Below are 13683 nucleotides of genomic sequence, written 5' to 3' on the forward strand. Positions count from 1 at the left end.
AGTGAAGAAGAAGCAAAAAGAAAAAGGAAGAAAAGAAAAAGAAAAATAAGCAAATTTGAATTTTCATTTTTAAAATGTTTTCCAAATTTTATTTTATTTTTAAATAAAAAATTCAAATTCATTTAAAAAAATATTTTTATAAGAATAATTGTTTGTAAACCAAGCATCAATTTTAAACTTTGGTAGATTTGGAAAACGTTTCTGATCCTTTCAAAGGGGAAATCATTTTCTTGAATTTAAGCTTTGTTCGGAAAACGTTTGAAAACGTTTTCCCTGCAAATGTATTCCATGAAACAAATGCACCCTAAGCCAACTTTTGCTTCAACAGAAATATTTCTCATAGGCTCACCATGAATAATCTACTTCTCATTTTCTGATAAAAACAGAACGAGATTAAATTTCTTGCATAACAGAAAGATGACACAATCTCTTACACCTAACAAAAAGGAGAAAAATTGAAAAATCGATCTTAATCTTCATTATCTGACTTTGGCAATTTACTTTCGCCATCGATTTCCAGCAGTTGATCACTATTGAATCCATGGTTGGTCTCTTGTTCCGGTCCTCCTCCACACATGACATACCAATCTCGACCAGCATTCTTGCCTGCTTCCTGCTATATTTCCCTTTCAATCTCTTGTCTACCAAATCCTCTATCCCCAAATCCTCGCCACGTTGAATCCTCCTCTTAATCTCCCGGGTGAAGACTGTCAGCTCGGCTTCCTGCTCCTCGTTCTCCTCTTTCTTCACGACCCAACTTGAGAGCCGAATCTCCTTCACTATCTCCAGGACCATCAGCCCGTAACTGTACACATCGACCTTGGCGGTGATCGGGAGGTTCAGGGCCCACTCAGGCGCCATGTAACCCTTCGTGCCCCTTATGCGCGAGAACTCCGAATTCGCGCCAGCCCTCTGGAGCAGTTTCGCCAATCCAAAGTCCGCGATCTTGGGCTCGAATGTCTTATCCAAGAGGATATTCTCGGGCTTCACGTCGCAGTGGATGACCCACTCGAGGCACTCGTGGTGCAGGTAGGCCAGCCCTTTGGCGGTGCCGAGCGCGATCTTTAACCGATCCCTCCACTCGATGTAGTCCCCCGAGAACAAGTTCTTGTCCAGGGACTGGTTCTCCACGTACTCGTAGACCAAGAGCTTGTGCTTGCCCTCACAACAGAAACCCCACATCCTCACCAGGTTCATGTGATGTATCTTCCCAATTGTACTGACTTCAGCCCAGAAGACCTCCTCCTCATGGTTCACATCTCCGAGTCTCTTCTCGGCCACGACCCTTTGGTCCGCTAAGACACCCTTGTATACTGATCCTGACGCTCCTCTCCCTATCTCTCCCTTGAAGTTCTGGGTCGCACTCTTGAGTTCCTCATAGCTGAACCTCCTGAACTGGCTCGTTATTGCACGGTATCCGTCTTCCAACGTGCTCTGCACATCACCCTTTCTGAAAAGAATCCACCAGCCTGAGAAAAAGATAAGGATCTCGACCGCCCCAATCGCAGATGCGAACCAGTAGAGGTAGGCCCATCTCACCCTCTTGCTTATAGTGTCATACATGGTCGATGAACTTACCATTAATTGGTCTCTGGCCTTGGAGCAATCAGGATTGCTGCCGTTGCGAATCTGCTCCAAGGATGCCACCATGGAGATGGGCAACTTCAGATGTAAAGTTCTGGGAAAAGACAGTTGCTTGTAGCCGCTGAAGAGCGATCTCTTCCCGAAACAAAATCTTTGCGATTCCCGGTAGCTGAACCCCAAGCAGCTGCAGTCATCCAAACAGGCCTGCATGCAGAAATTGAACGAGGCGTTGTCGTTGTAGATGGCATCGAATCCATAATAGTCCGTGTTGGGAAGCGCCAAGAACTTCACGTCCTGAGACTTGGAGCAGGTGAAATTGAACTTGGGCTTGCAACCTTTGTTCCAGTCAGTAGGCTCGCTCATCTCATAACCAGGAGGGCATGTGCACTTGGGCTCAGGCGTGTACACACAAATCCCATTTCTCCCACATATTCCGTGCACATTGCACAATCTCGGAAGCGCCTGCCATGTCACCACCCACGACCCAGACTGCTTGTCCAAGCTGAAGAGCCTCAAGTTTCCGTCCTGGTCCATTGTCAGCCGCCTTTTGATCCCCAGGCCTCGGTCGGAAGCATTGAATTGAAACTGGTCGCTTGATTGAAAATGGCCTGTGTCATCAAGGACTGCGATCCGGCTACTGTTGTAATTTGTTCTCCCGTTCTGAAACACGGTGAAGTCTGGGTTAGGCCAATAGAGGCTGGATATTGTTAGGGAAATCCCTTATGATGTTTTGAAGATGACAAAATAAATCAAAGGCTACTAACATGTTTAATGGTTAAGTAATAGACCATGCAGATGATAAAACATGTAAATGATATTGTCAAAGTATGAAAGACCCGGAAGACCGAACGTAACATACCCAAAGTATATTCTGAAGATTTCAGACTTACGTATCAAAGTCGAAGACGCGGACTTCTAGTGTCAAAGTCTGTTCTACATCGAAGTCTGTCAACTCCGACAAATTCCAGGCATCGAACGTGAATGATGAACCGTAAGACGAGACTCTATGCTGAAGCTGAACCTGGGTGCAGACCTTAAAACTAAATCTGTTAAGAAGCAGAATATGTTGACTCGGATTGTAAAGTCTATTGCACTCGGACTCGCATTGTAAAGTCTATTGCTCTCAGACTTTACATCCGTAACTCGACGAACGTAACTCAAGCCTAATCATATAACGGCTAGTGATCTGGTTTGGATTCCACATCAAGATTGATTTGATTGACTCAATCTATTTGATTGACAATTGGATCTTGAAGACAAGATCTTTCTATACAAAGAAGCTTTACTTATGGAAACCAAGATTTCGTTTGTATGGGCGATCGGAATCAATTCGGGATTCTACCTTTGTCACTCAACGGCTACCAAATCTTCTAGATACAGAGCTGTCCAATGGGTATATTGGAAGACGATCCTCAAGATACTATCCAACGGGTAGTTTGGAAGTTGAGGAGTATTTAAGGAGATGAAGGACCGATGAGCAAGTAAGAGATAGAGCGTAGAATTTATAATTCCAAAGTTTGAGCGACCTTCGATCATACACTTGTCTCTTGAGAGCTTAAACGTTTGTGATCGTGAGAGAAATACCAAAAGAGTGACTTAGTGAGATAGTGTGATCTACTAAGTGTTTACACTCGAAGTTGTAATCTCTTGTTGATTGCATAGTGGAATCCAGCCAAGAAGGCTGTTAGCGTGGGAGAGTGGACGTAGGCTTGAATTAAGCCGAACCACTATAATTTTTGTGTTCTTATTCTCTTCCCTAACTCCTTTGTTTAAAGTTTATTTTATTCTGCATATATTTGCCAAGATTTATCTTAAACACCTATTCACCGCCCTCTAAGTGTTCATACTAGCACTCTCAGATATGTCCAGTTCGTCATACATCAACCTCAGCACATTGTCATTGTCGAAATATAGGTTGAAGTAGCCAGAGTAAAAGGCTCCTCCTTTTAGAGATGACACCAATTTCTTGCTCTTAGTAAGGAGCTGGTTTGGCAGCAGAGTATCAGTTGGATAGTCAAAACTTTGCCATAGAATTGTCCTATCAGGACTTCTCAGCACAAGATTACCCGAATTCAAGAGCTCGAGCGAACGGGCATCAGTAGAAGTCGTGTTGGTCTGCCAGACCACATAACCATCCACATTGGTCAGGATCAACAAGCCAGTGCCCTGGAGCGTGAACTTAGAACCTTGGCCATTCACGGGCTTGTCTCGGTTGGCTGTCCAAACGACGGTCCTGTCCAGGGGGTTGGTGAACCAGATTGAGAGCCAGTAAGCATTGCCTCCAAGGCCATAGAAGCCGCATGTGAAGGTCTTATCTGGGGATGTTAGAGTGTCTAAGTCATGTTCTTCAACTGATAGAGAAGAGCCTCTATGCAAAACGTTCGAGTTTGCAAACGTAAAACATGTGGAAAAGATCATAAGTGTGAAGAGAGAAAAGCTTGAAATAGTGATGGTTTTGTGGTTCATCACTGGAGTTTTAGGAAACAAATGGACAGATAGAATGAAGAGCAGGATTACAAATCCAAATATATAGAAATGTCGATGACTTGCCCGAACTGAACGTCTTTCTTAGATTTAGAAAAATGATATCTGTGACAACTGGGGTGCATACTTTTCTTTTGATATTTGATATAATATAATATGAACAGCATTGCGGAGTCAAATATATCCCGCGAAAGGCCAAATAAGAAGAGATAAGGAGAAATTTTGGTCCACACGATTTATTTTGATTGACCGTGGGCCAACATCTGTGAACGAAGAAAATCATCATCGTGACATGGCTTTTGGTCAAATATACCGCACTGTTGGAATAATTTCCTTGCTTACAATTTTTTTTTTCGAAGGCCTCAAATATTTCACATCAGCTTATATCTAGCGGTATGCGGGAGATTTTGTAGAACCTATGGACCATGTACAACCGCATGATCGGGTAGGTTTCATAGTACGTATTAGAGTTTATAAGGGAGGTTTGAGGTTTCAAAATTCTGGAACAGTCGAGTATAAGTAGGTGCCAGGCTTTATGGTCATACCGCCCTTTACCCACCTTGTGCCCTGCACCCTATACCCTATGAAGAGTATTTATAGGAAGGTATTGATTTACCCTGTATAATTATTCTTAAATTAAATATATGTCTTCTTAACATTCTCCTTTTCTTTTCAAAATTTTCACATTTATAAATGTGAAAATCCTAGTTGATAAGCAATTTTCAATCCCATTAAAAAGATAAATCTCCAACTTCATTGCATCCTTCCTCTCTCTATGACAAGCTTGGCTACGTCTGTCGAAAACTTTTAGTTCATGCTTTAAGTACAGTCGGATACGCTTTAATGAAAACTCGTAGATTTAAATGATGGGAGGAAATTGATTTAGTTCTTTTTTATTGTGTTTTTGATATTTTTATCCTTTGAGAATTATACTAATACTAAAAAGGAACACGTATTGTATTAGATTATTTGTATGTTTTGTATTAAATGCACGGTATGAATAACACCACCATGGCAATCTTTTTTTTTTTCTCTCTCTCTCTTTATGAAAAAGGACGGGTAATTGAGGGCTCCCAAGAACCTGTGGAATAGGCAAGTTTCAGGATAGTTTCAAGGACAAGTTCGAGATTTCGAAAACCCAGAAGTAGTACCTATAGAGTATGTTCAAGAGTTGGGCGACTGCCCTCCCAACTCTTGAACTTGGACAGCCCTATTTATATATTTACCTCTTCATCTATTTGCTTAAACAGTAAAAAAGAAAAAGAAAAAGAAAAAGTACTTGAGTCTATTTTGGAAAGGGGTATTGTTTAAGGAGTCTTGGGTTACTTTTTAAGGTTAATACCACAAAAAATCTCAAACTGGTACATATATTACAAATTTACCATAAACTAATTTTTTGACCACTAAAAACTCAAACTGATACACATGTGATAAATTTTTCCCAAATGACCACAAAAAATTTGAACTAATATATTTGCGATAAATTTATCTCAAACTATTTTTTTGACTGCTAAAAACCCTAAATGAGTACATCTGTGATAAATATACTCCTCACACAACTGGTACAATGGTGACAAATGGAGAATAAAATCTCAAATTGGTATACCAGTCAACTGTGACACGTCATCTAGCTCAGTAATTTGACAGTAAAATTTAACTGAAACTAATAGAGAGTAAATTTGTCATAAGTGTACCGATTTGGGATAAATTTGTCAAAAGTATATCAATTTAGAGTTTTTTGTGGTTAAAAAATTAATTTGGGTTAAAATTTGTTACAGATATATCAATTTGAGGTTTTTTGTTGTATTAAACCTAATTTTTAAGTACAAATTAAAGATTTCTTAATTGGTGCCCCAGGGGCACTTTTTAACGGATCATTTTCAAACTATTCAAATATTTATTTTCATGTCAAGTCACAAGCAGGGGAGTCTTGTTTTGCTAGTAATTGCCTATTCACTTGCAAGACAATATTTCCCGTCCTTGTTTTCAAAATATTTAGTTTGGGATAATTTTGTCAAAGGTATATCGGTTTAGGGTTTTTGTGTTAAAAAATCTAACTTGGGGTAAATTTTTCATAAATGTACCAATTTAGAGTGTTTTTATGATATTAATCCGACTTTTTAAGTATACCAAAATAGGGAGTATTTTGATTTCCAATATGCTGATTACATGTCACTTGAGAAATAAAGTACATCAAATTGCACACTTGCTTTTAAAGATTTTTTTAATTTGTGCCCTAGGGGCACTTTTTAACGGATCCTTTTCAAACTATTCAAATATTTATTTTCATGTCACGTGGTGGGTAGGGGAGTCGTTTTGCTAGTCGTTGTCTATTCACTTGTAAGACAATATTTCTCATCCTTGTTTTTCCATGGCATACTTGAGATATAGCAAAATTTCCTAGTCTCAACTATATTGGTTGAAAACTGAAATTAGAATACGACCGACATCTTCAACTCACCAACTCCTCCACAGAACAACAATACTAAAGGTGCATTTGATAACCATTTTATTATTGCGAACATTTTTTTACTTAGAAATGATTTTTTTATTCTATTTTCAAGAACAATTTCTATGTGTTTGAAGGTGTTCGGTAACTGTCGAAAATTTTTATTCTTGGGATAGAAATGTGTTTGTTAGGATTTTTAATTTTTTTAATACTTTATTATATTTTTCTCTTTTTTATTTATTTATTTTTCCTTCTCTTCTTCTTCCTCCTTGTTTGTGGCTAGTCACCAACCACGGCGGTGATTGGTGACGGGCTAGGCGAGGTTTGGTGAGCTCACTTGGCCACCGATGAGGCTATTGAGGCCAAGCCTCGCCGGTGGTTAGGCGAGCCTCCAGTGAGCTCACCGGGCCTCACCTAGCTGGTCACTAGCCATTGCCGGCAGCGACGGTTGGCGGTGGCCGGTGACCAATTAGGACTAGGAGGAAGAAGAAGAGAGAAGGAGAAAAGAAGAAAAGAAAGAGTTGGGCTTGATTCTTGAAATTGTTCCTGAAAATAATAAGCTACTTTTTTTTTTTAATTTCTTGATTTTGTTCTAAATCTATTATCGGGAACATAAAAATGGATTGTTCTCGGGAATAAAAAATTTACCATACGGATTTCTATTCTTTGTTTATTCTAGGAAACAAAAGAATAAAATCAGTTGTTCCCCGAAATGTTTTCAAATAGGCCATAAGTGCTCTCTAAAGAAATTAGTAACCAGTTTCCGCAATGAATCACGGAGCACATTGAGGATTAGAACTAAAGTCAAAACAATTAACAAAATTCAATGTGAAATAATGTTCTTAGGGTCAGTCAATTTTTAAACAATAGATTTGGATTGTTCTAATAATAATTTAATACAGAGTGGGAGGAGACATTATTATGCACCGATGTATATTGACCTCTTGTCAACATATTGCTTTGACTTCTTGACTTGAATTGAGTTTCTTAGAAGCAAATTTTAAGTTAACCATCTTTGAGACATCAACTAAGCCAACTTTTGCTTCAACGGACAAATTTCTCATAGGCTCACCATGAATAATCTCCTTCTCATTTTCTGATAAAAACAGAACGATATTAAATTTCTTCCATAACAGAAAGATGACACAATCTTTTACACCTAACAAAAAGGAGAAAAATTGAAAAATCGATCTTAATCTTCATTATCTGACTTTGGCAATTTACTTTCGCCATCAATTTCTAGCAGTTGATGCACTATTGAATCCATGGTTGGTCTCTTGTGCCGGTCCTCCTCCAAACATGACACAACAATCTCAACTAGCATTCTTGCCTGCTTCCTGCTATATTTCCCTTTCAATCTCTTATCTACCAAATCCTCTATCCCCAAATCCTCGCCACATTGAAGCCTCCTCTTAATCTCCCGGATGAAGACTGTCAGCTCGGCTTCCTGCTCCTCGTTCTCCTCTCTCTTCACGACCCAATTTGAGAGTCGAATCCCCTTCACTATCTCCAGGACCATCACCCCGTAACTGTACACATCGACCTTTGCGGTGATCGTGAGGTTCAGGGCCCACTCAGGTGCCATGTAGCCCCTCGTGCCCCTTATGCGCGAGAACTGCGAATTCGCGCCATCCCTCCGGAGCAGTTTCGCCAGTCCAAAGTCCGCGATCTTGGGCTTGAATGTCTTATCCAAGAGGATATTCTCGGGCTTCACGTCGCAGTGGATGACCCACTCGAGGCACTCGTGGTGCAGGTAGGCCAGCCCTTTGGCGGTGCCGAGCGCGATCTTGAACCGATCCCTCCACTCGATGTAGTCCCCCGAGAACAAGTTGATATTGCTAGTATGAGTACTTAGAGGGGGGTGAATAGGTATATAAAGAATTTTTCTCAAGCAATTGCACAATACTAGACAGTTGGATGAAACGATAATCAAAGTAAGACCGAGAGAAGAGAAAATTTAACACGCGATTTATAGTGGTTCGCTTATATCAAGCCTACGTCCACTCTTCTTCACCGACAGCCTATTGGCTGGATTCCACTATGAATAAGAGAGAGGTTACAGACAGCTTGCCTTGATTCCACAGTGTAGATGTTCTACCACACCTCCTCAAGATTTCTCACAAATATAGACTCTCTCTTTTGTATACAAGTATTCGCTCAAAGGATTTGTCTAAACAAAAAGGAGCTTCAGACTTTGGAATTCTTCTATCGCGCACACCTTGAACAACTAAGACAGTCTTCCTTATATACTCCTTTATGCCATCATACCGTTGGCACTTACCAAAGGAATTCCTCCAATCTACCCGTTGGACGGAATCAATTAGGAAGATTGTCCAAGCTATAAATGGAACGTGTTGATAGCCCATCAATCTGTTCGCCCATACAATCGGGATCTCGGTTTCCATAAGCAGAACCTTCCAATAATATTTAGGCAATCACCGGATCTTCAATTATCGAATCAATCTTCGATCAATCAAAGGACTCCGTTTATGTCTTCTCCAGCCATGAGATCTTCTCCGGTTGATAAGGTTAAATTCTCAACGAAACATCCAGGTTCGGATAACCTTTCTTCAACGGATTAGGAGACTGTCAATGAGGATAGACTTTGAGTCTTGAGTCTGGCTGTCCCAAGGTCTTCGACTTTAAATAGCAGTGCAAAGCCTTGACAGGCGATGTAAACGATTTGTCAACTTCAAAACACTTCAAGAAGATTTCTCCAACACAAGTTCTTGTCCAGGGACTGATTCTCCACGTACTCGTAGACCAAGAGCTTGTGCTTGCCCTCACAACAGAAACCCCACATCCTCACCAGGTTCATGTGATGTATCTTCCCGATTGTACTGACTTCAGCCCAGAAGACCTCCTCCTCATGGTACACATCTCCGAGTCTCTTGACGACCACGACCCTTTGGTCTGCTAAGACACCCTTGTATACTGATCCTGACGCTCCTCTCCCTATCTCTCCCATGAAGTTCTGGGTCGCACTCTTGAGTTCCTCATAGCTGAACCTCCTGAACTGGCTCCTTATTGCACGGTATCCGTCTTCCAACGTGCTCTGCACATCACGCTTTCTGAAAAGAATCCACCAGCCTGAGAAAAAGATAAGGATCTCGACCGCCCCAATCGCAGATGCGAACCAGTAGAGGTAGGCCCATCTCACACTCTTGCTTGATTGGTCTCTGGCCTCAGAGGATTGGTCTCTGGCCTCAGAGCAATCAGGATCGCTGCCGTTGCGAATCTGCTCCAAGGATGCCACCATGGAGATGGGCAACTTCAGATGTAAAGTTCCGGGAAAAGACGGTTGCTTGTAGCCGCTGAAGAGCGAGCTCTTCCCGAAACACAATCTTTGCGATTCCCGGTAGCTGAACCCCAAGCAGCTGCAGTCATCCAAACAGGCCTGCCTGCAGAAATTGAACGAGGCGTTGCTGTTGTAGATGGCATCGAACCCAGAATAGTCCGTGTTGGGAAGCGCCAAGAACTTCACGTCCTGAGACTTGGAGCAGGTGAAATTGAACTTGGGCTTGCAACCTTTGTCCCAGTCAGTAGGCTCGCTCATCTCATAACCAGGAGGGCACGTACACCTGGGCTCAGGTGTGTACACACAAATCCCATTCCTCCCACATAATCCGTACACATTGCACAATCCCGGAAGCGCCTGCCATGTCACCACCCACGACCCAGACTGCTTGTCCAAGCTGTAGAGCCTCAGGTTCCCATCCTGGTCCATTGTCAGCCGCCTTTTGATCCCAAGGCCGCCTTTTGATCCCAAGGCCTCGGTCAGAAGCATTGAATTGAAACTGGTCGCTTGATTGAAAATGGCCTGTGTCGTCAAGGACTGCGAACCGGCTACTGTTGTAATTTGTTCTCCCGTTTTGGAACACAGTGAAGTCTGGGTTAGGCCAATAGACGCTGGATATGTCCGGTCCGTCATACATCAAGCTCAGCACATTGTCATTGTCGAAGTAAAGGTGGAAGTGGCCAGAGTAAAAGGCTCCTCCTTTTAGAGATGACACCAATTTCTTGCTCTTAGTGAGGAGCTGGTTTGGCAGCAGAGTATCAGTTGGAGAATCAAAGCTTTGCCATAGAATTGTCCTATCAGGACTTCTCAGCACAAGATTACCCGAATTCATGAGCTCAAGCGAACGGGCATCAGTAGAAGTCGTGTTGGTCTGCCAGACCACAGAACCATCCACATCGGTCAGGACCAACAAGCCAGTGCCCCGGAGCGTGAACTTAGAACCTTGGCCCTTCACCGACTTGTCTCGGTTGGCTGTCCAAACGACAGTCCTGTCCAGGGAGTTGGTGAACCAGATTGAGAGCCAGTAATCATTGCCTCCAAGGCCATAGAAGCCGCATGTGAAGGTCTTATTTGGGGATGTTAGAGTGTCTGAGTCATGTTCTTCAACTGAAAGAGAAGAGCCTCTATGCAAAACGTTCGAGCTTGCAAACGTAAAACATGTGGAAAAGATCATAAGTGGGAAGAGAGAAAAGCTTGAAATGGTGATGGTTTTGTGGTTCATCACTGGAGTTTTAGGAAACAAATGGACAGATAGAATGAAGAGCACGATTACAAACCCAAATATATATAAATGTCGATGACTTGCCCGAACTGAACGTCTTTCTTTGATTTAGAAAAATGATATCTGTGACAACTGGGGTGCACACTTTTCTTTTGATATTTGATATTTGATATAATATAATATGAACGGCATTGCGGAGTCAAATATATCCCGTGAAAGGCCAAATAAGAGGAGATAAGGAGAAATTTTGGTCCACACGATTTATTTTGATTGACCGTGGGGCAACATCTGTGAACGAAGAAAATCATCATCGTGACATGGCTTCTGGTCAAATATACCACACTGTTGGAATAATTTCCTTGCTTACAATTTTTTTTTTCAAAAGCCTTAAATATTTCACATCAGCTTATATCTAGAGGTATGCGGGAGATTTTGTAGAACCTATAGACCATGTACAACCGCATGATCGGGTAGGTTCCATAGTACCTATTAGAGTTTATAAGGGAGGTTTGAGGTTTCAAAATTTTGGAACAGACGAGTATAGGTAGGTGCCAGGGTTTATAGTCATACCGCCCTTTACCCACTTTGTGCCCTCTGTTGTAATATAATACGCGGAAACGACGGAATCTTGCAATTTACGTCAACACGAAATCGCCAAAGAAATAAACGAGAAATAATAAGGACACTAGAAATTTACATGATTCAGTTCGAGTATCGGGACTTACGTTCACGGGGAGAGTCGAAGAAATAATCCATTATAATCGGAGAATCAAAATTTACAATCGATCACAGCGAAGTGTTTCCCATATCTAGATTTAATCTTAAACTCAAAGTGTTTATGAATAAATAACTCACTTGAACATAAACTCACGGCACAAAATTACTGCACGTTCAAGCTCAAAGTATAACGCTCTACGTACGCTGAAACGAAAAATTCACGCACGGCTCTCTTCAACTTGACGTGTGCAGCTTCTACGTGCGGCTCCTTTTCTATCTCTACTTTTGTAGGGCTTTAGCAGCCCCCTCCTGGAGACTTCTGCCTTTTTATATATGTGCCCAAAGGTCAAAGTTTGACCTGAGCCCACCACCTTTCGACTCTATGTGCAGAGGACTTCCACATAAAAGAAACCCTAGTCTTTTTTTTATTATAAATATTATGTGTCCAGAGTCAAAACTTTGACTCTGGGCCCCACGTGGGATCCTTTCTTCAAAAAATTCTTATTCGGCTCCTGCAGGTAGATAAAGAAGAAACCTTTGCTCCTCCTTGTTTTTTTATTCTATTTTATTTCCTATTTTGTGTAGCTATAAGGAGTCCAAGAAAACAAGGGCTTCTTCATCCAATTTGAAATCTACTTGAAAAATCTTTTTCAACAAATTTGATTTAATAAATCGTTATCCGAATTTAAAGTCGAGACATTAATTTAACAATTCTTTACATTAACTCGATGTTTGAAGTCAAGTTATAGTGCTTATCATCTATGATACTCTCCCAACGCCCAGACGGGCGCTTACTCTCCACAGACGCCAATTGAGCTTAAGCAGAGCTTGAGCTTTGCCAAAGGAACAAACTTAGTCATTATGTCTGCCGAGTTATTTGTTGTATCAATCTTTTTTATAATAACATTATTCTTAGCTAAGACATCTCGGATGAAATGGTACCTAATGTTGATATGCTTCGTTTGCTCGTGATAAACTGGATTATATGTCAAATATATCGCACATTAGTTATCACAGTGTATATCCACACTTTTATGTTATAACTCAAAATCTGAGAGCAAACTTTATAACCATATCGCCTCTTTCATTACAAAGGTTAGTGCCATGTACTTTGCCTTAGTCGAAGATAAGACAATGTGATCATGTAAGGACGATTTCCAATTAATTGCATCACCCACTAGCGTAACACGTACCCTGCTAAAGATCCGTGATCATTCAAGTCACCGGCGTAATTTGAATCCACAAAACTAGTGGTCTCACTGCCATTGTTGTCCATTCGGTACATTATACCCATGTCTGTTGTCCCCTTCAAATATTTGAGGATCTACTTCACAACTTCTTAATGACTTTTACTAGGACGCTTCATGTAGCGATAACCATGCTCACAACTTGTGAAATATCAGGCCTAGTGCACACCATAGCATACATAATACTACCTATGACACTAGAATTGTCACGACCCGAACTCGGGCACATGCACATCCCTCAATGGTCGATTTTAAATTTTCAACATCCTAGGAACTGTTGCCAACCCATTTATTATTTTGCACATGCAAAAACGTAAAACAATCTCCATACAACAAAACAGTGGGTTAGAAACGTAGGATAATATATATATATATATATATATATATATATATATATATATATATTTACAAGCCACACCTACAATACCGTAGTACTTATGTATATAGACCAGTCTAACATCCAAAGGTTTGATACAAAAAGGTGAAGCTGGTCAATAAACCACGAGCTAAGCTTCTATTTACAAGACTGGGGTTCATTACTACACTACCCTACTTCTCGATCTCTTTGGGGTGAGCCGTCACCCTACATTTAGTCTTGACGGAAGACCCGTTATCACTTGGAATGAGATAGCGAGAGTTCTACTCTTCCTTTACTGCGATTGACTGTACACGAATTGGCCTT

At 41.1% G+C, this 13683-nt stretch overlaps 1 protein-coding gene and 1 pseudogene across 1 annotated transcript; both read right to left on the reverse strand.

Annotated features, from left to right (window-relative positions):
• Window positions 1–329: 329 nt before the first annotated feature.
• LOC104426653 (putative receptor protein kinase ZmPK1) lies at window positions 330–4198 on the reverse strand. The gene is made up of 2 exons (XM_039304064.1): window positions 3448–4198; window positions 330–2289 (listed from the first exon to the last, which is right to left on the reverse strand). The coding sequence occupies exons 1-2, from the start codon at window positions 4048–4050 to the stop codon at window positions 394–396; spliced, it is 2499 nt and encodes an 832-aa protein (XP_039159998.1). The 5' UTR covers window positions 4051–4198; the 3' UTR covers window positions 330–393.
• Window positions 4199–7585: 3387 nt separating this feature from the next.
• On the reverse strand, window positions 7586–11165 carry LOC104426654 (annotated as a pseudogene).
• Window positions 11166–13683: the final 2518 nt, after the last annotated feature.

This window comes from Eucalyptus grandis, chromosome 11, assembly GCF_016545825.1.
Source record: "Eucalyptus grandis isolate ANBG69807.140 chromosome 11, ASM1654582v1, whole genome shotgun sequence".
Classification (NCBI taxonomy): Eukaryota; Viridiplantae; Streptophyta; class Magnoliopsida; order Myrtales; family Myrtaceae; genus Eucalyptus; species Eucalyptus grandis.